This window comes from Colletes latitarsis, chromosome 1 (assembly GCF_051014445.1).
Source record: "Colletes latitarsis isolate SP2378_abdomen chromosome 1, iyColLati1, whole genome shotgun sequence".
Taxonomy (NCBI): Eukaryota; Metazoa; Arthropoda; class Insecta; order Hymenoptera; family Colletidae; genus Colletes; species Colletes latitarsis.
Window position 1 is genome coordinate 50,911,590 of NC_135134.1, and position 25,317 is coordinate 50,936,906.

Genomic DNA, 25,317 nt, shown 5'->3' on the forward strand with positions numbered 1-25,317 from the left:
ATAACCTCGTAGCCGGTACGACACGAAGTCCCCGCATAAAAGAAACCTTCTGGTCGCCAAAAACCACGCCCCTCGACTTTCGAGACCGAAAGAGACGAATCCACGTGACGCGTGAAAGCCCATCGTCGGTCAACGGACGTCGGGAACTCGTTCCAGAATACGATTTCAGTCCCCGATCGTTCCCGTGCAACGGGGCCCCCCGACGTCTAGGTGGCAAGATCGTCATCGCGGTTTAATTAAATCGAAAATCGGATAGTCATTAATGACAAGTGGCGCCCAATCGCGATGACTCCGTGATTTCTATTGATCCCACGCTGGGACCGCTGTGAGGGTTCGGACCGCTCGCGGAGTCCCCAAGGGGCCCCGATGTGGCACCTACAACGACAATCATCGCCGTGGCCGCAGCGTCGCCCCCCTTAATGTTATCGCCCAAACAAAAAGCGCGTAATGGATCCTCCCGCGTACGCGTACACCGACCATTTTCCCATCGGTTCGATACGACAATGAGTGATTATGTTCCCGGTGCACGGGGCTGAGGGGACCGTTTCGGGGCCAGCTTTGTTTAGGTTGAACGGCCCCCGACTCCGACTGTGCTTCGCTAAATCGTCGAACTTGCTTCCCCCCCCGATTTTTATCGAAAATATAGCGTTCACAATTTGTCTGAGATTTATCTTTTCGGGCAGGAGTGTACAGCTACCCCTCGGTGTTCCTAGGGTGTAATCGTCGTTGATCGATAAATTCGCCGATGGCCCGTGATCGATGGGACCACAGATAGAGAGAGAAAAGATTAACGTGCACGGTTTCGATTAATGTTTTCGTCGTACGCGAAACCCCGGCGACCGATAGCATCGTCGAGTGTGTCTGCGCGGTAAGAAGGCCCATAAACTTTCGTGTCCCGAGATAGGGATCGTCAGGTGCGAAAAGCGTGACGGTTCTGGAGGGAAAGTGCCTCCGAGACCTTACGGGTGTTCCGACGACTATATACGTCGACCAGTCGGTGTCTGAGAAAGCAACTCGGCCCACCGTGTCCGCGGGCGTCTTCCCTTCGCGAAACTCCGGAACCCCAGCCTTGAACCGTTAACCCTGCGACTACGCGCTCCGTTCGCGGCTAAATTAACCCCTCTAATTACGAAAAACGTGATCAATTTTTGTGGAAATACATTCGCGAGCGCAGAGCTTGCAGACTTTGTTTTACAGTGTCCAAAGAGAAACATAATATGCCTCGCGCAACAGAGAACTTCTTGATACTCTTACGTTACGAAAATCCGAAGCTTCTCAGGTATGCCAAACCCTTCAACGGTTGGTTAGAGCCGGTGGTAGTTTCAATAAGCCAGAAAAGGTAGCCGAGTAATCAAAGGATCTTCGAAGTGGTACGGACCTATAAATCTAATCACCCTAAGGAGTCTCTTCATAAATTCTAATTATTTGCCGCGTAGACTCCGAACGTCGTAAAATAAAAATACCCGGTTAAGTGTCGCTTGGCCAGAAACCTTCGTTAGCGGATTGCTCGCCCCCTCGAACGCCTACATTGTCCCTAGAACGTCCCTCGAACTCGAAATTTGTACCCCCCCTGTTATTTTGGGATTAAGTGTATTTCGTTGTATCTATTTGCATCGCAACAGTCTCGAGTACAGAGAACAAAAGATGCGTTGACGCTCGGGCGAACGATCTAGAACGCCAGTCGGTAATTTGGTAATTATGCGCCCGTTTCTACCTTGTCGACGGGATTTTTTTTACTGACCTTCCGACACCCCTTGCCGATTTGGTCGCGTTGGCGTGCGCTTGGTAGTACGGGCGATCGCCGTCTAAGCCGCGACACCGTGGCGGCAGCAGCAGGTTGATGGACGCCGAGTCTCATGAGAAAATCCCGCTGGTGGGGATGCCGCGCGACTGCCCGTGCATTCCAGCTCGCACAGTATTGGTAGCGACGGCGGGATGTCGGTGTGTCGGAGGTGACGGTCACGTGTGTTGGTAGCGGGTTACGGGGTGGGGGTACGTCCGGCGACGGAGTAGTGGGGGGTAAGTAAGTACCCTCGGTGCCACGGCGACCCTAGGTTGCGTCCGTACGATACCCGGAGAGACAGAAGCGAGAGAGACACACGGAACAGTCGACAGAGCGAGTCGGTGGAAGGCTGGAGGCCGCGAAAGGAGACAGAAACAAAACGAAAGGACAGAGCGTGGCGTACGGTCCTGGGTGGTGGGAGCTCGAGACGCGGGGGTGGGAGGTGCCCGGAGGACCGGAGACGGCGTTGTGTGTGGGGGGTGGGGGGAGGCCGTTTGTCCACGGTCACCAACACACGCGCTAATCCGTGGCGCGCACTGCGGCCAAACAGACGACTCTCTCTCTAACCCCGTCTCCTCTCTTCTCTGTTGTTCCAGCGCTGGCGCGACTGTCGGGCCTCCGCCAGCAACGGAGTGGGGATGTCGTCTCCAGCCCCCGTGGCACTGGAAGGGAGGACAAAAGCGGCGCAGGGAGGGCGAAGCAGGCGACGCCGACGACCACGGTGACGACGACGCCGACGACGACCGCGTCGAGGGAAGGAGGCGGCTGCGGAGGTGGCGGCGGAGGTGGAGGTGGCGGCCGTGCCGGCGATGGAAGTGTCGATGGTGGGGGGACGAGCGTTAGTGGGGGGTCGACGGGTGGGGAGCGGAACGGTGGTGGGGGCAGTGCGTGTGGTGGGGGCGGCGATGTCGCGGAGAAGGAGGAGAGGCCACCGGCTTCAGAGAGTGTCGAGCCGACGGCCGCGTTTGACGTCGCATCCCTCGTACTCTACGGCTCGCGCGCACTGCCGATACGCCTTAAGATCTTGCTCGATCAGTTGTTCAACCAGTTGCCGCACGCGCAAGTGACACGTTTACTAGCCGCTTTCGGCTGGACGTACGAGGATTACACGCGGGGATACATACTGCAGGTGAGTCGATACATTTCACGAAAACGCGACATCCAGACGGGGTGTGACCCCAGGGACTCTGACAGACGCGACAGTGACAGTTTGGTGACTGGCAGGGGTAGCGTAGTTGTTGGTGACACGGCGTGTGACAGTGTAGGTAAGGGTGACGGACCGACAGATAGTCTAAATGTTTGGGTTTGCACACGTTGGACGTAGTAGGGGACGCGTACCGTAGGACAGCTATCGAACTTGGACGATTTTCTAAATCCTTAACGTGGAAGACTTCGTATAGTATTCCGTAAAATCGGGGATCGAGACGAAGTGACTTTGCCGCGCGATCGAACGTCGCGGAGTGTGACGTCCCGCCTGTCATCGGTCAAAGAAGGACAGTGAGGACGTTTCGAGGAACTGTGATAGTGCATCGTGAAGAAGTGCTCTGTGTGCCCGTTGGATCAAGATACGAGGCTGGTACGGAGTGCTGACGCGGTCACATGGAATCTTGTTGGCGAACAAACCGATCACCACCGAGTTCCAGAGTTTCAAATGGTTCCAGTGAAGTTTAAACAGCCCGGTTGAGGGTGTTAAGAAATTGATTTTGGCGACGATGACCAGAAGAAAGATAAGGGAAGGGGCACTCTTGGACCTGACTCTGAGATCGATAGAGTTTATGGGATGTCTATCTGTTGAACTTCGCTATTGTGATATTCGATCCATTCGAAGGACTCGTGGCCTTGTTGACGATGTTACTTCTTTTGTTTTGATTGGATAGTGATCTGTCAAATGGACTTGTGATCTGTCAAACTCTACTATCTAACTTGCTCCCTTTGAGAAATTCAGCGAGTCTACCTGTGGGACGCAAGATTGGAAAAGGGAACTGCTGAACTGGATCCATCCAAAGGATTTACGAGGCTTCTATGACAATTTTTCTACACTTTGGGTATCCTTGACCGTTTCCTGAGAATGAAACATTCGGAGAACACCGCTAAAGAGGATGATTTCCTTCGTGTTTGTGCTCCTACGTGTAGAAGAATACTAAGAAAAGGCACCTGACGTGCTCCAGTGCCAAAGGAGACGATCGATCTCCAAGAGACTCTTGGCGCCCAAGTGCTAAAAGAAAAAAAAACACTGTGTCGAAACGAATATTCGCGAGGTGCGCGTCCGCGAAAACCCTCGATTGGGCTCGGAACACCACCGACGAAACAGACCCGAACAAACGACAGTGACGGAAACGGAGTGTCGCGATCGAGTGGCCAAGATCCGACGTGCAGATTCTCACGGTGACTGGTCGATACAAGAAATCAATCTCGCGCTAATTAACCCGTCGATCGGTCAGGAGTAAGAAAGAGCGTCGTGGACGAGTTCGATTAGCGGGGGCCCCCGGACGATTAAGATCGAAAGCCTCGAAGAGACGAAGGAACGTTTCCTGGGAAAACGCGCACCGGTTGGGCATTAATCTCGCGGTCCGCGCTAGAAAATGGCCAGTATCCGTGTAAACTGAATCGCGGCGATGTCAGCGTGAAATTAAAACGTATGGGGAACCGGTTTCCCGGCCGTTGGTGAGCGCAACACGCACCGCGCGCGCTGTCCGCGGCTCCGCGTGCCTCTCCGCGACGCCCCGGAATTATAATCGACGAGAGGTTTCGCGCGGCGAACGCTCGGGCCGAAATCGTCTTGATCTTTGACCGACCGAGCGGGTTTCGAGCCCGGGGAGCAGGAATCGCGAACGATCGCGGCTCCATCGGGAGAGGATAGTCTCCGTGGGACAGGTTTCGCGACGATCGTCGCGCTGGTCACCTCCGGCGAACTTGATTCTTTATGGCGATCGAAGCGACCGAGGCGTCCAGAGCCTTAAACTTTTACGATTATTTCGACCGCCCCGATACAATTGTCGCGACCGTGATTTACGCGCCAACATCTCAGATCCGCGATATTTAGCACTCGAAACCTAACGATAATCGTAAAAGATTCGCTCGACTGGGCTTTCGCAAAATCCGATTTTCTACGAGAGAAACAGATACATAATTCGTCGTCCCTGATGGTTAGAAGGTTCTCTAGGCTTCTTTCACCTTTGACAGCCGGGTTATTATCGTTTGATTGATTCTTAATCAGTATACGTACCGAATATTTCGGTTATTGCAGCGTCTTTTTTTGACCCGTTGATCGAGTATACTCGTACGAAAAGTGCAATCTTATCACCAAATATTCACGTCACTGCTTGTTATCGTTTAGTACGCTGAAATATTAAATATTACGATCGGTGTTGCGCGTGATCTGTGGTATTTAGGTTGCACCTACTCCGAGGGATAATGTTCCCGGGTGTCGTAGGTCGTGCGAAACGCGCACGATTACTTAAAAGTGGCAGAACGTGTCCGGAATGCCAATGGCCGTGTCGCCCTTCGTTTTTTCTCCGGAGCCGGGGCCACCCCGGAGGGCGCCTCGTACTTGAAATCACGATAATGGGTGATTACGACGCCCGCGGGGCGACAATTTTCCCAGAAGTTCTGTTCTTCTCGTTGCGACTCGAGATTAATAAAACGCTCGCCGCTAATCGAGAGCTTTCGATCGCGTCAGTGATTTTCGAACCTCTTTCAACACGCCCCCGTAAATAACAAAAAAGAAACTAGAAAAGTTTCCGTGGTAAGTGGCAGGTTACAACGATTCGAGAAAAATATACCCCGACATTAATATAATGAAACGTTTACCCACGCCCTTTTCATATTCGAAATTTCCTCCCACCCAGTGGAAAATACTGACCTATATTGTAGGACTGATTTATTCGTACAATTCCCCCTAATAGGGCATTTTAAGTAATGTGGTTTGTGTATTTATTTTAAATTCTATATATTTGTTTTCATTTCACTCGATTGGATAAAATGCAGACCGTTATCGTTGCTTCGCCATTTGCAGAGAGCGTCACACAGAAGATACAACATCGATACAGCATAGATTCTGATGTACGAATGTATAAAAATAACATGTTCCGTGAACGGGGTCAACCGATATCCTACAATAACCGTAATTATAAATCGTCTTCAAAGATGGCGACATCCAATGATCGTAGATCCGAATACTCTCGTTGAATCAACTGCGTCTAAAAATCTTCTTGATAAAAACTTTTTAACTAAAGATTGCATCTCGTAAAAGATACCAATAATGGAATACTTTCCATATCGAAAATTCTTTAATTTAATAATTTAATATTAAACATCCGTGCTACGTATACGACGTGTAAATACAAAGACTATACAAGTGCGTAACGAACAGCGGCTAAAAGTGCTGTTATTAAACCTAACCTCGATATCGACCCTTTTGCAAGAATACGTAACCCAGCCAACGTTAGATCCGAGCTCTGTAAACTTTCTATCTTGCAATTTTCGCGATAGAATATCGTGCTCTAATCTCTCCTTGTGCATCGCAGGACATGCTTCTGTGTAATAAATAAATAATTATCCGCGTCGATCGGCGGTTCGCCATTCACGACGAATAATCCGCCCATCGGGAACCATTGCTTTCTTCTTCGTGCAGAATACAAAAATTACGAGATTTATTACACGATAGCCACAATTTTACGACAATTTTCTATCCCGCGACTCTTCTTTTACACTTCACGTGGACTCGAGACGCTATCCCCATGGGTGTTCGCTCCAGAACTCGCCAAGTGAAAATTCAAGGGGGCACGGTAACGCTTTTTAAACCCCGTAATGGCGTATTAGCGGTTGCCCGACACGTTTCTTCTCGACGGTGTTGTAGAAATTGGCTAGATGCGCTAATAATGCGTCCCGATGTTACCGTCCAAACGAGAAAGTCAATGGATATATTTATAAAGGCTTAACACGCGAAACCGAAGTTACATTCGGTACTTTCACTGTGGATCGCTTAAAAGCGACCAGCCTCGCCGGTGCAAATGCATTTTTTCAGGGGAACAATTGCGTTAGCCGGCGAGAATCCGACGAAAACAGCTCCCAAAGAGAAGAAATTTTCTTACAAAACGAACATTCCACGAAGAAACGTTTCACGCGAGCAACTTAAACGTTTCTTTCCGCCGTTGTACATTTTCTTTGCATCGAAACGATTAGTTCCCTTTCGAGTTTCCCAAGATCGACGCGACAGAAAATTTGTAATAATAGAAAACCACCACTGATCTCGACGAAATGTTTTTCTCTTTTTATGGGGGGGGGGGGACGCCTTCGAAAGAGTTTGGGGCACAGTTTGCTTGACGATTCCATCAGCTGTCTCGCAGTCTCGAATTATCAGCGAAATTCTAGCGAAACTTGGCGACGTCGTTCGAACGACGGACAAGTGGACGTTGGGATCGGTCACGTTGGTTACATTAAATGACGGATTTAGCATAATCGACCGTCTCGACGAAGGTTCTTCCGTTTGCTTCTCGTTCGCGCCGGACAGGCAAATAAACGCCAAGAATTCTCTAAAATAACTAATCAAGGAGGATTTGTTGCGTCGTGACAGACACGCGGGAGGTCTGTGAAGGATGTTGTTTGACAATCCACGGGGAAAGGCTCGCCTCTGATGTGAAATAGATTCATTGCTGGTCGAGTGCTTCTGATAGATAACAAAACTTTTAGACGTTCGTTACAAACGCGCGATTCGGGAACGTTTCTAAATAATTCATTTGGAATTCCCTGCGAGCAATCTGGTCGAATTCATCGATAATCCTTTGCTCTGGTATTTGCAATCTTTCCGTTCGTAGGATCGAATTTTTAATTCTACCTTCGTTAAGATCGTCCGGAGGCTCTCGAGATACTAGGTAGAAACGGGTTCGTAGAATCGCTAGAACACTCGGGTAGAACGCAAAATGGAGCCAGGAAGTTCGTAGATACGGCGAAGCACGATCAATCAAGTCTACAATGCGAGGAGCCGATGTGAATCCCGAGTACGCGGTGAGTTTGCGGATCGACTCGATCGAAGTCCCCTAATGAAGTTGCAACGGTTGTGAAAAATTAAATACTCGCATGGAAAACGTGCAGAGGCCGGCGAAGAATTATAACAAGCGACGGAGCAAGGAGAAAGTGCAACGAATTCTAGAGAATCGAGGAATGCAATCAATCACGTTGACAGTGTCTCTATGAGCAACTGGACTCATTAGTGTGAAACCGAACATTAGTACGGAGTAAATCCGAGTCGACGGTAGTCCCCGTGAATCGTTCGATGCGGGTAATTTCCGTCGCAGTTGAAATCCTTTATGGGAGATATTAAGGCCCCTGAAATGTCCTGTATCCAAGTGGAGCGTCGATAAAAAATGGACGAGGAATCATAGGAGGATGTAGCAAGATTCAAAGTAGAAACCTTCAAGTTCATTTTGGGCCCCGTTTCTCGTCCACTTTCATTCCAAAAATAAATTCTACTGATTTTAGAATTGAACTGGAAAAATATTAGGAGGGGTTTAAAGTTTCTTTTGGGCCTCTTCCCCCGTTCAGAGGCTCATATATTCCAGGGGGAGCATCGATAAGAAATGGACGAGGAATCATAGGAGGATGTAGCAAGATTCAAAGTAGAAACCTTCAAGTTCATTTTGGGCCCCGTTTCTCGTCCACTTTCATTCCAAAAATAAATTCTACTGATTTTAGAATTGAACTGGAAAAATATTGGGGGGGTTTGAAGTTTCTTTTGGGCCTCTTCCCCCGTTCAGAGGCTCATATATTCCAGGGAGAGCATCGATAAAAAATGGACGACGAATCATAGGAGGATGTAGCAAGATTCAAAGTAGAAACCTTCAAGTTCATTTTGGGCCTCGTTTCTCGTCCACTTTCATTCCAAAATAAATTCTACTGATTTTAGAATCGAACTGGAAAAATATTGGGAGGGGGTTTGAAGTTTCTTTTGGGCCTCTTCCCCCGTTCAGAGGCTCATATATTCCAGAGGGAGCATCGATAAAAAATGGACGAGAAATCATAGGAAAATTCAAAGTAGAAACCTTCAAGTTCATTTTGGGCATCGTTTTTCGTCCTATTCATTTTCATTTCGAAATAAGTTCTACTGATTTTAGAATCAAACAGTAATTGTTTCCTAATATTCTATCGTGGCGTCTCTGGGAAAATATTGGGGGGGTTTGAAGTTTCTTTTGGGCCCCGTTTCTCGTCCACTTTCATCCCAAAATAAATTCTACTGATTTTAGAATCAAACAGTAATCGTTTCCTAACATTCTATCGTGACGTCTCTGGGAAAATATTGGGGGGATTTGAAGTTTCCTTTGGGCCTCTTTTCTCGCCCCATCCATTATAATTTCAAAATTCTACTAACATTATAAACACTAGTTACTTTCAAATATTCTATCGTGACATCTGTAGAAAAATATCAAGGAGTTTGGAAGTTTCTTTTGGGCCCCTTCCCTCGTCCACAGGCCCACGTAGTATCTTAATTCCAGAATAAGTCTGAAAAGCAACGAAATCGAACGGAGTTTGCGGAAAAGCGAGTGGTCCAAAGTGAATTCTTCTCCATTCCCGGGAGGCCCATTCCCTGGGCCCGGGTACCGCGGTATCTAGTCGCGAGGGGGAAGGGGGAGGTCGCGGACGTGGAAACGGTAAATCATATCGCGGCGTCGGTCCGTATCGAGTACGTTTCGCGTAGTGGAAGCCAATTTCGCACGACAAGCCGGCGATACAGGCCCCGTGGAATCCGGTAGGGTTTCGCTGGGAGCCAAGAAGCGTTGCAGTTTACTGCGGGATGCCTCGACGGAACGCTTTAGAACGTGAAACCGCCTTCTGCGTCGCGGCCGTGCCAGATTTACGAGCGAATTCTGCGCCAGCGAGCGCGTCGCGAATCGCTCCGGCCCCGAAGGGAAGGAGACGGTAGACTTTCGAACGATGTCGATAGCCCTTTGTCGAAGCACTGCAGTCTCGATTCATCGACGGTTTCCTCGGGAATCGTTTGAACCGGGGCTCGAGTTCGAGACGAGAGCGCCGGAAGCATTGCTCGCCTCGCTGTCTCGAATATTCAGAAACGAAGTCTGCGGAGGATTAATGTTTCGCGTCGCGCAACCCTTCTAGCAAAGAATTTGCTCCACCACGGAGAGGAAAATTAACGAAATTAATAACTCGATTTCAACTCACTGGACGATACAAGGGACTTTTCGTTTGGACGAGAAAGGATACCTTAGATTATTTTTTTTAGCTTTCGATTCTTTCGAACTCAGGATGATCGAAACGTTCACTTTCAATCGTGAGCGATTACGTAATTTTTCACTACTTTCACCTCTCGCTTTGATAGCTATTATTTGTACGATCTTCCTTGTCACTTTACGACAGTTACAATTTTCTAGGATGTTTATACTCTTGCATAATTAGATTTCCTCGAAGGACTACTATTTCTCTTCCCTTCGAGTTGACGCGGAACTAATTGCAAGGGAAGTTTCGTTCGGGAAAACGTGTCATTGCGAATCGATCCTCCCATCGTAAGGTTAAGATCGGTTCGCGACGAAGGTTAAGTGAATCATGCCGATCTAAAAGTCAAATAAATCGTCCAGGTGGCGGTCGCGGCGGAGAGCCCGATGATATCTCGTTCGATCGAGAACGTCGGTTTATTATCCTCGTGGTCCGTTGACAGCCATAATTGTATAACATATTTTTTTCTTCTTTTTCTTATTAACGCGACTATTCATCGGCGCGACGGCGATTTTCCCCCCCTGGGCCCCCGTCAGCCGTGAAAGGGTCGCGGTCGACCGTGACGAATCTATCCGCGAACTCTCCGCACGGATTCGAATGGAAAACGAAAGCGACGAGCCGATCGTCGACGATTCCGCGCGCGTTTCCTCGCGAACAAAGGACGAAAGTATGTTTTCCGCGAACGGTCGCGAGTTTCGCGTCTCCGCGGCCACAACCGGAAGCTCGTTCGCGGATGGTGTGTCTTCATCGGCCTTGAAACGGAGTTTTGTAATTTTTTTAGTCGCAGAAAGAACGCCATTTCGACTCCTCGCGTGTGAAACGTGAGTTCTACCGCTGCTCCTGGCGCTCGATTCTTTAAACTTTGCGTGGCTGCGTCTTTAAAATGAAAAAGAAAGGGTAATTGTTTTTCCCCCCCGCAGAAACGCGCATGCGCGTACAGAGTTTATCCAGCACGCGGTAATTTCAAGTTCGAGACGCCTGAATAGCAAGAAGACGCGTTTTCAATCAGTTTCAGGCGCGGGGAAACACCGTAATTACACGCGGACGGTATTAAACACTGACATTACGCATTAGTACGTTAACAAAAAATCTCTTAGCGTTATCGATCGGCCCCCCCGCTCGATCGTTAATATCCAATAGCAGGGGCGGATTGAGCAAGGGACTAACGAAGCTTCAGCTTTCGATCCTCCGCATAAAAGAGACCCTAAATAACTCGTTTCTTCATTTTTTCACATAACTGCTTCTCGGAGTCGAGAAACGGGATGGTTTACGCAAATAACCCGCCGGTTTATTCCTAATTTTATTTACAACTTAATCTCTGGAAATTTATTGCTAACGAACCAGGCGCAATAATATGATATTCTTGCGCTGCTGAGTTGTGTTTCTTAGAATTCGGGCAAGGCCTAATATTCGAGTTCCTCGCGCGAAAAGAAATCGAAAAGTCCTTTGCCGTTTCGCGATCGGACGCTTCGTTCCCGAGATACGAGCGTTCGAAGTTGTCGCGCGCGAGAACGCTCACGGACACGCGTCGGTGTGCGCGTGTGGCGCCGCGAGATCAGCTGACCGGAATACAAATGGCGCGTGTCGGTAAACTTCGATCGCGCGTATCTCGAGAACGAGGCATCGGATCGCGAAACGATAAAGGACTTTTCGGTTTCTTTTCGCGCCAGGAATCCATTCCGCCGTATCAAAATCCTCCATATCGTTCAAATAAAATTCAGTCCCTGTCTGGCGATAAGTTTAGATCCGCCACTGGCCTGCTGGGTCTTGTTCCTCGGGCACGAGAACCAACGATTAACGATGAGTATCGGGCCATTCAATTTTTCCGTCGTCCGACGACGCGACCACGCTCGCGATCACCGCGAGGCACGGCTTCGTCGTTCGAAAGATGAACAATGTGACTTTGATCGGGCCGTTCCGTGCGTTTAACGCTGCCATTATCGCGGACTAATAATAATTCCCAGTCGCCCCGGGGCGACTCGCCGCGAAATCGTCCCCGTGAATCGTACGCGGAGAGACTTCCTTTCTCAGACGCTGACCGCCCGGGTCCCCCCATTTACATACGAAACGTGTTTTTTTCGGACCTGGCAGAGAGGCGTGGCGATTTTTGACAGGCAACGGAGACACCGCGACACGGATCCACCGACCACTGGTTACACCGTTCGCCGACCAATAAAACGAGACTGTCGCGCAGGAGGTTCCGCGAATTTGATGGCCCCTCGAACGATCCTGGCAGCCTGTGGAATATTTTTGGCGCCGGGCATTCTCGTGAAATTAAGACGATCCTAAAAAAATTAACAGAAACGATTACCACGCTTTGGGACATAATATTCAATCTTTTTGGTAGACTGCTTCCATTAAAAATTGCATTTCAGCATCGAACAATGCAACGACGAATTGTTGGCACTGCAAAAATGGTAGCAGGCGCAAGAGGTTCTCTCCGTATTTAAAAAACATTAACCGCGTCTTGATTTTACAACTTGATCGTGTCCTGAGCGCAATTAATGTCAAAAGTAAGGCCTAACAAGCGATCTGAAAGGAGATGGCTGCGTTTGTTCCGGTTCCGAGCGTGACGCACGGCATTTCGATTCGAGCGCTTAAGAAAATCGTTCTTTATTAATGCTCTTTTTAATCCAAAGTTCCCGTTACAGATGTTTTCGCATGGTTACATTAATGCAATCGTCACTGCGATCACGCTAACGAAACGAATCAAACGGCAGTTACTTATCCTCGGTTCCGTACCGAGTGATATATTTACGATTCCAATTTGCGGTTAGAAAACACACGGAAAAATAATCCTTGGGAACAGAATTCTCCAAAATTATACACCGTTGTCTCGATCTTTCTTATTTATACTGTTGATTCAATAGTATTCGACATAAATGGGTTAACGAGCGACGCCACTAAACAAGAATTTTATTGTTGTCTCTCAAAAATGCTCATACGCCATGTTCCTTACGAGTTCCCCAATTATTCTTAGCTATTCTCTGACTCTCTCGAAGAGATTCGATGGCTGCTCCACGTTCCATCGAACAAATTGATCCGTCGGTTGTCTATCGCTCGAATAAAATGTTGCCCCCGGACTCCGTGTTCCCCGGGAGGATCGGAACCGAGATGATTAACGATTTGCAGCACGAATGGCTACCAGGACTCGACCCTGGCCCCGTAGCACCCCGTAATTTTTCCCGATTTCTGGGCCCGTCTCGTTCCTCGTTCTGTCTCTGCGCCCCTCCATCGCGCGCACGATCCTCAGTCGGACGTAAATGCCACCGTCGGGGTTTTTAATTTCCCCCTGGACCCGATCGCGTTTGGCCACCGTTGCGTTTTCCGCTCGAACGATCCGCCTCGTCTTTCGTCTCCTCGTAACAGACCCCCTCGTCCATCCACCTGCCCCCTTCGCGATTCTATCTCGTTCCAGCCACCCATACCCCGAGCGTACGCGTCGTCTGTTCCCCAGGATGCTCTGTAATTTACGGTTTTGGATCATGCTTCCCTCCATCGAGGTGGAGTAATGACAGGTCGATCGGCTCCGAGCTACCATCTTTGCCAGTTTCCGTTCTCCGCCTCGCGTCTACTTACCGTTGCCACTTTCGACCTTACGAATCAGTTTTTTTCGCGCAGTTTCGTGGATTGTGGCCCCGGCTAGGGCAACCCGTGTATAGCCCGGCTCGGGCATTATCCGCACGAACGCTCGTCCCCGGGGTGGAGCGACTGTTTGTGGCTTTGGCAGTTCTTTGTTTCAAGCGGGACGTTAATTAGAGGCGCTGTTAAAGTATATTTATTGGACGTTAGAGCCATGGAGAAGGTGAACGCGCTTTTGGACGGTAGTTGGTGCCCCGACCACGTGGAGGACGAGGTTTTCGAACCTTTTTGTGCTCGAAAGGAAAGATCTACGAGGCTAAGTGGCGGGTCGAGGAACGACACGAGGAAAAATTGTACGATTGTCTCGATGATCGGTTTATTAAAGGTTCGTGTGCAATTCTGCTATTTTTATTCATAACTCGGCGATGTTACGGAACTCGTTTCCACGTGGTTAACGATCGAGCTCGTTCACCTTTGCCGTTGCTCCAACGTCTAATAAATATACTTGGTTTAACAACGTGTCATCCGATAGTTGTTTGAGGAAAAAGAGGAAAACAAACATTTCTTGTTATTTAATTAGAGGCGATCCCGGGCTCGATTTGTTTGAACTGCTGGAATAGGGGCAGCGCGGAGACTAATTTATGTCCCGGTCCCGAGGATCAGGCCAATACTGATATACAGGGAATTCTCTCGCTAACAGAATATCCAAGTATTCTATCCAATACTTGTATCTTAATTAAATTGTAAAAATATCGCCTGTAAAATGTTGTTTTTTATTCGAGGGGTTGTTTGGACACTCGTTGTTCGAGGTCCTGTTGTTCATCCGTCATGAAGAAAGCAACGTTGGCTGTCACAATGCAAGGTTAGACATCGTAATCCCAATCATCACGATGCCATTCAAGAGCACGTTGCGTCGAGAAAAAGAAATGGTGCCTACGCAAATAGTTTAGACGTGAAACGTACCAGGTTCAAAATAACAGACTTGAACTCGCGGTATTCAAAACAGTTTCTCGTTCGATGGCTAACAGATGACGGTGTGTCTGCCATCTTCACGGAGGATCCAATAATTTCTGCCTGAGACGATTGTTCCTATCGAGTTTTGATGCAATGTTTTAACGTTCTCGTTCTAAAAATTAAACGCCACGATCGTTATTCGAGCCACTGGAAGAGCCTTTCAAACCGAAATAAATCAATCTTTTATTAAAGATTATTAAAGACGTATTCTGTCGAAGATGAAATCTCAAAGTAATAAATTGTTACTGTTACAAACGGTATGACCGTAGTCTTCCGAGAAGAAGAAACCTTCCGACGTGTCCTGTTCGCCGCAGACGGCATTGAAATCTCTCGGGAAACATTCCCCGTCAAAATAAACCAATATAAAACTGTTTGCACGTCAATATCGAGGTTCTTTAGTCTTCGAACGATCAAATAGATTGCTATCGATGCAGCTAGTACGACTGTCTTCTCGCGGGAACAAAAGTACATGTCTTATTCGCCACGCTCGGCATTGAAATCACCCAGAAAGCAGAAATAAATCAATCTTAAAGGTTTGACTCGTCGGTGTCGCTGATTATTGAAAAAGATAAAATTGCTGTAAACCGCTGTCTCTGGAAACAACACAACAAATACCAAATTGATTTTTCGAACGTATAAAATAAAAATAAATCATTTGGACGTTATAATCGGCATGCGAAATCGCTCGGAGGAGCTTCGAAATTAAATTCCGGATTAATAGAAACGGACGAGGAGCGAATGACGATGGCGAACCGGATCGAATATCGAAAAGAGCGAAACAATCGTCTCCGGGGTGAAGGAGAAACGCAACAAGAGAGAGAAACAGAGCGAGAGAGGGGGGGGGGGAGAAAGAGAGACTGCAGGTAGCTGCAATCCAATTTAGAGGCGGATATCCACGCGAGATCTTCACGATTTCTACACACGAATAAGACGCGCTGAGCACCGGCCGTGAAATCGTATGCGGTGTCCAGTCACGGATGGCATTGCCGTCGCGATCGCTGTCTCTCCTTTCGAAGGGAAAAGCCACGGCTCGACTGGTTGGCGATCGCGCCGACAGATGGCACCAGCCACTGGAACCAAGAGACCGTTCACTCGTTAGGCTAGGTTAGGTTACGGCTAGGCGAGTCGCGAAGTAGGGGGCGTGACCTCCACGAAAGGAGGGGAAGCTTCGACAATTCGAAAATCACACCAAAGAGAACTTATTTCGAATTTTCAGGAATTTTTTTCGAGGAGACGAGCATACTTGAAAATTTGAAACTTCGTAGACGCGTTTGCAGACGATCGACGTAGCTGTAGGAATTTTTATGCAACGATTTTTTTACTGATGTAATCGCCAATTCGAAGACGAAGTTGGAAATCCCGCGGATTCGGTCTGCCAGTTAATGTACCGAACGTGCCACTTTTCTCTGGCGTAGAAATTGTCGATTTTTTTTTTTTTAGGGTGGTGGGGGCACCTTTCAAAGAGTTTGGAAACCACTAGCATGGCGTGAGTCGCGGCGCGTGCACGCGCGAGTACGTCGAAAGGAGAGCGCGACCCGAGAGTTTCGATCGAAAGCGATTTTGTAATTCGCGCGCGACGCGCTCACGCAACCGTCGGCTTTCTTTCGACGATGCAACCTCGGAACCCTTTCCAGTGGATGGAATCGTAACATTCTTTCGTCCATTTTGTCTGCTCTTCTTCAACTCTGGGGTATTGAACGAGGAATACGAGCACGAGATATAGTTTCAAATATTCGACAACTATCGTTGGATAAATTCGATTTAACAAGCTTCTTATTTGGAAGAAATTTGCATTAATATTTCTGGATAAATAAATGTGTGGATTCAAGTACCAGAAATGTATAAAATGGAAGATTTTGCTCGAGATTTGTTGATCGCGTATGGCTGCTGACAAAATTTTAAGACGGATCTTATAATTACATTTGCAATAGCGTTTGTAGAAAGATCGAAAGGAAAAGGAAATAATAATACGTGAGAACATGAAAAGGAAGTAGACTTTGAATCCATAAAAATGTTACAATGGTAAACGCATATAAGTGGATAGAGAAATATACAAAACCGATGTATAGCGAAGTATGAATAAGAAATTTAACGTCGGAACGGCCACTCTTATCCTCTCAGCTGGTTATCGTACAATCTACTTAAACTTTGTACACACTTCGTGGCTCCTGCAGGAGTGCATACAAGCAGATTCTATTTACTTTAATTAGGTTTCTTGTTGGTTTCTCGTATTTACTGCTACGGCCATGTATTATTCAAAAAGTTCGTTCATTTATTCATTGATATACATTTACCATTATAGGTTTATTTAATCTCTTTCCACGATGGGGCTCCACATTTTCTTGCAGCAATACATTTTTTATTTCTTATTAACACCAATTAAATACGGTTTTCTAAGGAGCGTTGAAAACTCCATTTTATCTATAATATCAACCTTGATGAATAACCACGAGCTCGCTTAATTATTTCTCGTGTATTCCGCCGAAGAAAAATTCATTCTCGCGCTATTACGACTAATAGTAATCAGGGGAGAAAAAGTTCAAGTCGCAAGGTTGGAGGAAATGGTTTATGAAAATTGAATTTAATCCGTTTTAAAGAATGATATTTCGTTCGATCGTTTGTCGATAAACGAACAAATATAAATGTAAACAAAACGTCAGACGTTGCGTCAATATAAGTTCCCGTAACGACTTCCTTTCCAACCTTGTATCCCATTTATGTTATGTTTATATAAAAGCGTTTAACCGTACCACGCTTTCGCATCATGATCGCGACTAAACCACGATATTTTCCCACCGTCGTCGTTTAATTGCTATCACGTCTCTCGGTCGGTGGTACGAGCACTGACAGTCGTCGGCTGCATTCGTTATAAAATTATTAATTCGATTATTACCGTGGGAGAATGACGTTTTGATTAGTGGATTAGCGGTCGGTTTCTTTAAAACGCCATCAGCCGGATTCATTTTTCAGACGGAAAATTAGCTCCCCCGGGAGCATGGGAATACATCGCGCTACGAGTCGGAGGCGTAAGCGACGCGAGTCTCATTGCGCAACGCCATAATCGCGCGTTTCATTTTCATTCCGACGCCTACGTACGTCCAAATTATTATTGTTCTTTCTATCGAATGCTCCAATCTTCAGGATCACCCAAAGTATTCGACACGTAATGGTCAACCGATTAGGGAGGGATCTTCAATGCCAGATATCTAAAATGAATGATTTGTTAAATCACGATTGATTGATGTTCGCGTTGCAATGTCGTAGAACTTATTTATGGAGAAAAAATCGTATTCGGGGCGGTTCCGTGATAACGTTAATTGCTCGACGATTTCATTAGCGCGTCAGATTTTTCCGTGAGAAGACCGAAGAGGGGGTGGGACGAGAGGCACGAACCACTTGAAACGGGTTAAACGCGATTCGCATCGTTCCGATTCTCACCGGTACGTATGATTTATTTTTTGTTTAAATTAGCAACCATCCTAGTCAGCCGGGTTTCCTTTCTTTTGTTTACGCGTCGGATTGCCGAGCACGATCGACGCCCACGGTAGGGAAAGGAAGCGAGCGTGGCCGTGTTCGTTAATTTGCGCGAAAGAAAAATAGGGAACAGAGCCCCGGACTCCGCCGGCTGATCCATATTTTACGTCCGCGGTATCATTGATTTATTGCTGGGATGATCGCGAAATGGAACTTTATGAAAATTTAATTGGAAAAGTTAAAGAGAAACGGTACTTTCAAAGTACCGCGCATCCGGTGGAAACCGACCGTTTTTCCATCGTTATGCAAATACACCACGCGTTGCATCTAACGCGGTAACGGTTGTATTTTATTTATTATTTATACGACGATCCGAATAAAACGAGGATAATTCTGTTGTGAGAAACATAATAGAGGCATTGAATTTTCAACGAGGAAAGTCCCGGATACCGTAAATATCGTTAAGATTCATTTCGGGTTCTAAAAAGCTGCGGTTCGTTTTCCGCGTCGTTCTTGCCGCGAAAGAATGTCCAGGAAGAGGAGTTTGAACGCTGCGATGACCACAGTATAAAGTACACAAGAACTAACCGCACCCGAGGCGATTTAAGAGACAGCAAATGGCGCATGAACGGCCTGGCTGACAGCGGCGTTGTCGGCTCGACGGTGATTTCGACTCCGCGGTCGATTTTTCGTGTTTGCATTCGGATCTTCTTTCCGTCGTTATAATTTATCATTAACCTTCTCCTGACAAATTCGTGGGACCGTCCACGAGCGAACTTACTATCGCTAAATGGCCACCTGGCGGCGAACATTCGAACCATTTCTCGAACGCCTCGAAGTTGGACTCTCTTAGCGCACTATTTTGTCGTAAATGGTTCTTTGTTAGCAAATTGCTTCCAAGGAGTATAAATAAAATAAGAGAAAAAGGAGGGAAGAAGAACAACGAGTCCTCTGTTGCGTGCGTTCCTGAAATTGAGACTCGTTCCGAGTCAAGTCCGTTCTGATACGTTAAATACCATCGGTAACTAATCTTATTTGATCGTTGCCGCGTTCTTGTTGCCCCCGTCGCGGCGCTCGTCGTTTAAACTAATGAAGTTTGGAGGACGAACGGGATCCACGGCGTGTTTCGAGTTCATCGTCCAATTTAAAGGACATTAGATCCTCGAAAAGGCTCCGAAGACCGTTCAGGGAAGTGGCGAAGAAATTGATCGCCCGGAGGAAGTAGTGCAAAAAGAGACATTCTGGCGTGCGGAAAGATACTACCGATTACACGGCATCAACAATTTAATGAACGCTCTCGCGTACGCGTGAGTTCGCTAATTCGACTGTTAACGGTGGCACTCGGATTCGTGTGAGCTCATGGGTTCGATCATTACCAATTGCCTCCGAGCGAATTCGCGTGCTCGGTTTCGCATTCGTTAAATCACCGACGATCCTTTTGCGCTTTGTCCTCCCCCCCCCAGTCTCGCAAGAATCGATTTTCTACATCCACGCATCTACTTTTAACAATATTATTTACAAACGTACCCCAATCCATACCTAATCTCAATGAAATACCATTTGTCTTGGATCGTACGGAATTCAGCTTTCAAATTCTCCCGCCGACGGCGGCGCGGCGCTCGAAAGATGGCGGGAACAATGGCGTCGTTTGTAATCGAAATATCGATAGTATTGATAATTTCACAACCTCGAATACGTTTCCAAAGACAAAAATTCGACTCGTCGCCATATTTCTGACAAAATGAAGTCGATCGTGGATTCAACATTTCCTGGGGGATTCTACGTAGTAGATGAAGATGACAGTTCCTCGGAACAGTACAGGATTATCCTATCGTTTGCGTGCGGAATGAAATTCGAGTCCCACGGTGCACACGATAGTTCTCAGACACGACCGTTTAGGTCCCCGGCGTTCCTTTCGCGTAACGACGAACAGTTTAGTCGTTTCGCGGAACACCTTTTCGCTCCGCGGGCCTCTGATCACGCACACGCGCGAACGATGACTCGTCCCGTAGTCGAGCTCTATGCCCGCGGAGGAAAATCCACGTGGGAAAGTCAACGAGGAAAGATCAGCGAACGAGACAGGGGGGGGGGAGAGGGGAACTGGCGTTGGCTTCCCGCGTTTTTGGATCCCCGCGCGCCGGAAACCGACAAAAAGTGTCCCTTTTTTTCTGATCGCGATCGTTTAAAGGTGAAAGTGGAGAGTTCGCAGGGAACCGGGACGTTTTTGTTAACCGGAACCGCGGTTTCCCAGCGACGAGCGACGCTCCTGCGTCTTGGCGTCCATGGCTATTCAGTCTTTAATGGCAACTTTCGCGTCGGTTCTTCCCGATGAACGTGAAATAGAAATTTCAGGGCAGACTCGGTCGAATTTAATGGTAACCGTCAAGCAAATTCTCCTGTATCTGTCACTTTTCCTCGATTCTGATCCGAATTATTAGAATATTGTAATACTTTGGTGATTCAGATGGTCGACAAATGTAATTGGAATGTTATTATTCGAATGGTTGTTAATTCCAGCGTTAATAATGTCTCACGAAATCTTACCAAAGTCTAAATTAATACATTGAACCCGCACCGTTTCGTTAAACTAATAGATCGTGTATTACGGTGCTTCTCCCGTTAATTGTCGTTAAATAAAGAAAAACCTCGAGTCGAGGCGGAGCGAACGAAAATAGAGGACGGAAGAAAAAGGAGCCCGGAATGCGATACAACAGTTTCTTTGCGGTCAATTTGCAGCGTGACGGGGATAAAAAACTATAAAATCGTAGCCTTCGGGAGTGTCACGCTATTGCTTCGTCATTGCCATAATTTTCAACGGATAAAGCTTGGCTCACACTATCCGTCGAAACGTTCCACGACGCTCGACAAAGCGGAGGTTTACTTTGCGAATTTAATCGCTTCATAACGGTTACGATCCATCGAGCAACCATTTTCTTTCATTGCGAAGAGGCCTCAAACTTGCAGCAAACGCAAAACGAATATAAAATTCTGGATACATTTGGGGCGTTAAAAATATTACAGAGGTGACCAGAGAATTTATCTTTAAATTTCAGAACCACTGTTTTCGTCTTTTAAATAATTGCTCACTGTCGATAAATATTAGTTTAACGAGTGGCTCACGTAATTTAATCCATTGTATTTTGCAAAAAGGCCACGATTCAGGGTCGAGGCGTTAATTAAAAAATGTTTGACTGGCCGTATCGAGCGATTACACGCGCGGCGTAATTTTTTGCCCGTCCCTGCGTGATGGATCACCGTATATGTGACACCGTAACTGTAATTCCCTTATTCGGTAATTCATTATCGCGCGTCGAGCGGCGATCGGCCGCGTCGCAATTAGAACGTCGACTTTCGCCCGTCGAATAATAGCGTTCGACGATCGACGAGGCTCCTAACAGGCGTCACGGGGCTAGGTTTCGTCGAACGGTATTATATTTAGCGAACGTAACTGCAAATCGCAGAAAGAGACGATGCCGTTCGACATTTTTGAGCGAGCGAGTGCGTCGACTCGCGTCGCGTTTGAGGAATTTTCCGCGTCTGGTTTCTTTTACGAGAAACAATTGTTGATCCCGGATTCCTCCCCATTATTCGACACCGGTGCCACAAAATTAACTGCTCCAATTTTCTCAATCGGTTCCACAAACCTGGAAATCAACGACACACGAAATAAAAATAAAGCTAGAAATTAATTGTACTATCAATGTCTAAAATTCTTTCAACGTTTCTTCGAAATAACTCGAAGCTTTATACAGAGTGTTCAGCCACCCCTGAGAGAAACTTTAATGGGGGATTCTAGAGGTCAAAATAAGATGAAAATCAAAAATACCAATTTGTTGATGGAGGCTTCGTTAGGAAGTTGTTAAGAATTAAATTCAAAAATTTTAAATCGTTTTGGAAAAATTATATTCAGTTGTGGGGGTCAATTACAAACATTTTTGGTGAATAGATATATCCCCGAAATCCTACGCATTTTCGAGAAAAAAATTCGAGTAGGTACTGAAATTTTTAGACGAAATTAAAAAATTTCAAATCATACTAAAAAAATTATATTTAATTACAGCGGGCAATTATAATCATTTTTGTTCATTATACATACCCCTGAAATCCTACGCATTTTCGAGAAAAAAATTCGGGTAGGTGTGAAATTTTTTGACAAAATTAAAAAATTTCAAATCGTTCTAGAAAAATTATTTTTAATTGCAGGGGTCAATTACAATTATTTTGGGTCATTAGACATACCCTCGAAATCCTACTCACTTTCGAGAAAAAAATTCGAGAAGTTGTGAAATTTTTCGACAAAATTAAAAAATTTCAAATCGTTCTAGAAAAATTATTTTTAGTTGCAAGGTTCAATTACAATCATTTTTGGTCAATATATGTTTCCCCGAAATCCTACTCATTTCCTAGAAAAAAATTCAGTACGAGCGGAACTTTAAACGTTAATAACTTTTTAACGAAATCTCCATCAACAAATTAGTATTCTTGCTTTTTGTCTTATTTTGGCCTCTAGAATCCCCCATTAAAATTTTTCCCAGGGGTGGCCAAACACCTTGTATGTAAGATAAATTTTAAGTTTCCCTCCGTTTGGAGCTTCCTTAGATTCGAGCGCGTCATTGGCGCTGCCCAAATTAGAGAGTTTCCGGGAGTTGTCCCCCTTGTTCTCACAATTTATTAACAATGTTTTAAGGAGACACTTTACGGGGCCGTGTTAAAACTCTGTTGCTTAAAATTCAGTTTCCTGCGGGGTCAGCGTCCTCGCGTCCTGGACGTGTCCCGTAATCCATCATACAAGGCTCGAAGCAAAATTACAGAGTATCTTCGCGAACCGTGGTATCCTCCGGGTGGGTCAACAAACTAATTACCCGTAATTTCTTGAATAACGCTAAGAACAAAATCGGTACTTGTCAAACTATTGTTCCACGCGATTAAAACCCGACGACTTTCCATCTTCTTTGCGTCTAACGAGACGTAACCAGGTAGAAAAGGCTACTAAGAATGAAAACAAGAAAATGGATCTATTGGAAAAGGGAAGCACCAACGCCATATTTGTTAGTCGAATCCTTACCTTTCTACAGATAACATCTAAAATAAGCAGTATTCGTTATACGTGGTATTTATGAACCAACAATTCTCACGTCTGAAAATAGAGCAATAATCTATAAAAATCTAAATAACTCTATAAAAATCGTAGCGTTCGAGTGTCTTGTAACCGATCTTCCACTTATCCGTGTCCCAAGCGAGATTGCCACGCGTATATTGAGGCTACGATTCTGAAAAATAAACGGACCGAATCTTGGTCGACGATATTCCGGAAAATCTGCACGACGAAGGCGACGCCTGGTTTTCGTGGAAACGCAAAAGACTATACACGGACTGTCGAGGGGAGGGGGTCGTTCGCGGGTGACGAACGAGCTTCCGTCCGCGCGACAAAGAGAAAATGGCGGTTGTCTCGTGTTACGGTGCACGCGGGTTTTCGGGGTCTGCGGTCAGCGGCGCAGCTCGGCGCGAAAAATAACGCAACGCTTTCGGCGCTCGTGCGGATTTGGAGTGGCGTCGGTCGTGAGTTCACGCCGGCCGTATGTCGTTGGGCGTCGGCGTGTGCGTGCTTGAAGAAATATACACGGGACGCGGGCGAAAAGCGTCGCGGCGCTGGGCGTCCTGCGTTACGTCGAGCCCGTCGGTATGCGTAAATATACAAGCTCGCGAGAGAGAGACAAGCTTACGGCCCCGGTCTATATACGCCGGCCACCCCGATTTTAGAAGAACACCCGTGACTCCGACAGTCGATACGTGACGTTCGAACGATAAACCCTCGAAAAACTGGACCACGACCGTACATCGAACCGTATTCGACCCCAAAATTCGAATTGACGCGCGATTAGACTCGAGGTAATAGGATATTAATAATCCGCGACGCTGGACGATCGAACGACACCTGGTTACGAAACCTGCTAATTGTATTACGGTAATTAGAAAGTACGATCGAGCCAAGCGGACCGAAAATATTATCACGCCCTGTTAATCGATCGCTAAGAAGTGCTCTTGACTTTCGATGCTGCGACTGCAAAGAACAGGTGTATTGAAATCAAGAACGCGAAAGAGAAACCCGAACGGCCTTAACTGAATTCGTGCATCGTCACACTTTACGCGAACCAGTTACACGACGTCAACCGTTATCTCGAACGTTACTTCGAACAATGATTTCGTTTCTAATCTGTGACTTCTGACCGGTAGAACGCGAAGTTACCAATACCGTTCCAATTCGAACCTAATCGTAATCGTCGTCCCAGTCTCGCGACATAAATATCCGATACTGTTTAACGACCGAGCCTGCAGTTCCCCGTTCGAGCAGGTTTCAATCCTAATTGATTAAAGGAACGGCACAGGCTCGATCTACTCCGACGCTCGACGCGACAACTGAAGCGGAACTAACTGCTCGCGCCACTAAAGGGAATAAATTAATTTCGTTATTCATTGATCCGCTCTTATTAATCGTCCCGTACATTGTACGCGATGTTACGCAAGCGAAGGCCTTCCGGCGATCGACGAGTAACGGAAGCGTTTTTATCCGAATGCGGAATTATCGTGCGCCAGCTACGCCTCAAAACTCTTTTTTAACTCGATCGGGAGGCAAAAACTAGAAACGCTAGGAAACAGCGCGATAAATTTTGTTTTTTCCCCCCTCTGTGTACAAAAGATGACTAACGAAACAGTTACAATTTTTAAACCAAACAACGTATCAACGAATTTCACGTACGATGATTCTTGACAATCTGAAAATTTATAAAATACGTCGCGAACCGACAACTCGCGTAACGCTTCGCTGACGGACGACCATGACACGGTTTTACGAAGCTCGCGGTTTTTCTCGAGCCTCTGGTCACGCCCTCGACTTTGCCACAGAGAGTTCGATCTGCCTCGACTCTTAGTTCTATTTGTTTAACCCTTAAGTGCATTATTGGGGCCCTCCGTTAGTTTAAACTAACAAGTGTTTAATATGTATCAATGTAATCCTCCATTAGTTCATTATTTTTAAAATGCTTTAAAGGAAAGTTGATCTCCATCTATCAATTTGGTAAAAATCAACATTAAGTAAAATAATTCAGTTGAGCATTTAGCACAATAAATATCGTATACGTTACGATAGTTAAAAAGTAGCACTTGTATCGTTTCAATTCGAATGGTCCTGGTCGAGAAGCCAGAATATACACCTTGCCCCGTAAACGTCGACCATTTTG

At 46.5% G+C, this 25,317-nt stretch overlaps 1 protein-coding gene across 1 annotated transcript in view; it reads left to right on the forward strand.

Moving 5' to 3' along the window:
* Positions 1 to 1,217: 1,217 nt before the first annotated feature.
* LOC143344993 (uncharacterized) overlaps positions 1,218 to 25,317 on the forward strand; it is a 29,999-nt gene continuing 5,899 nt past the window's right edge. The window contains exons 1-2 of the mRNA XM_076771657.1: positions 1,218 to 1,299; positions 2,380 to 2,912. Coding sequence (XP_076627772.1) covers positions 1,218 to 1,299; positions 2,380 to 2,912 — 615 coding nt within the window. The remainder of the gene's footprint in view (positions 1,300 to 2,379; positions 2,913 to 25,317) is intronic.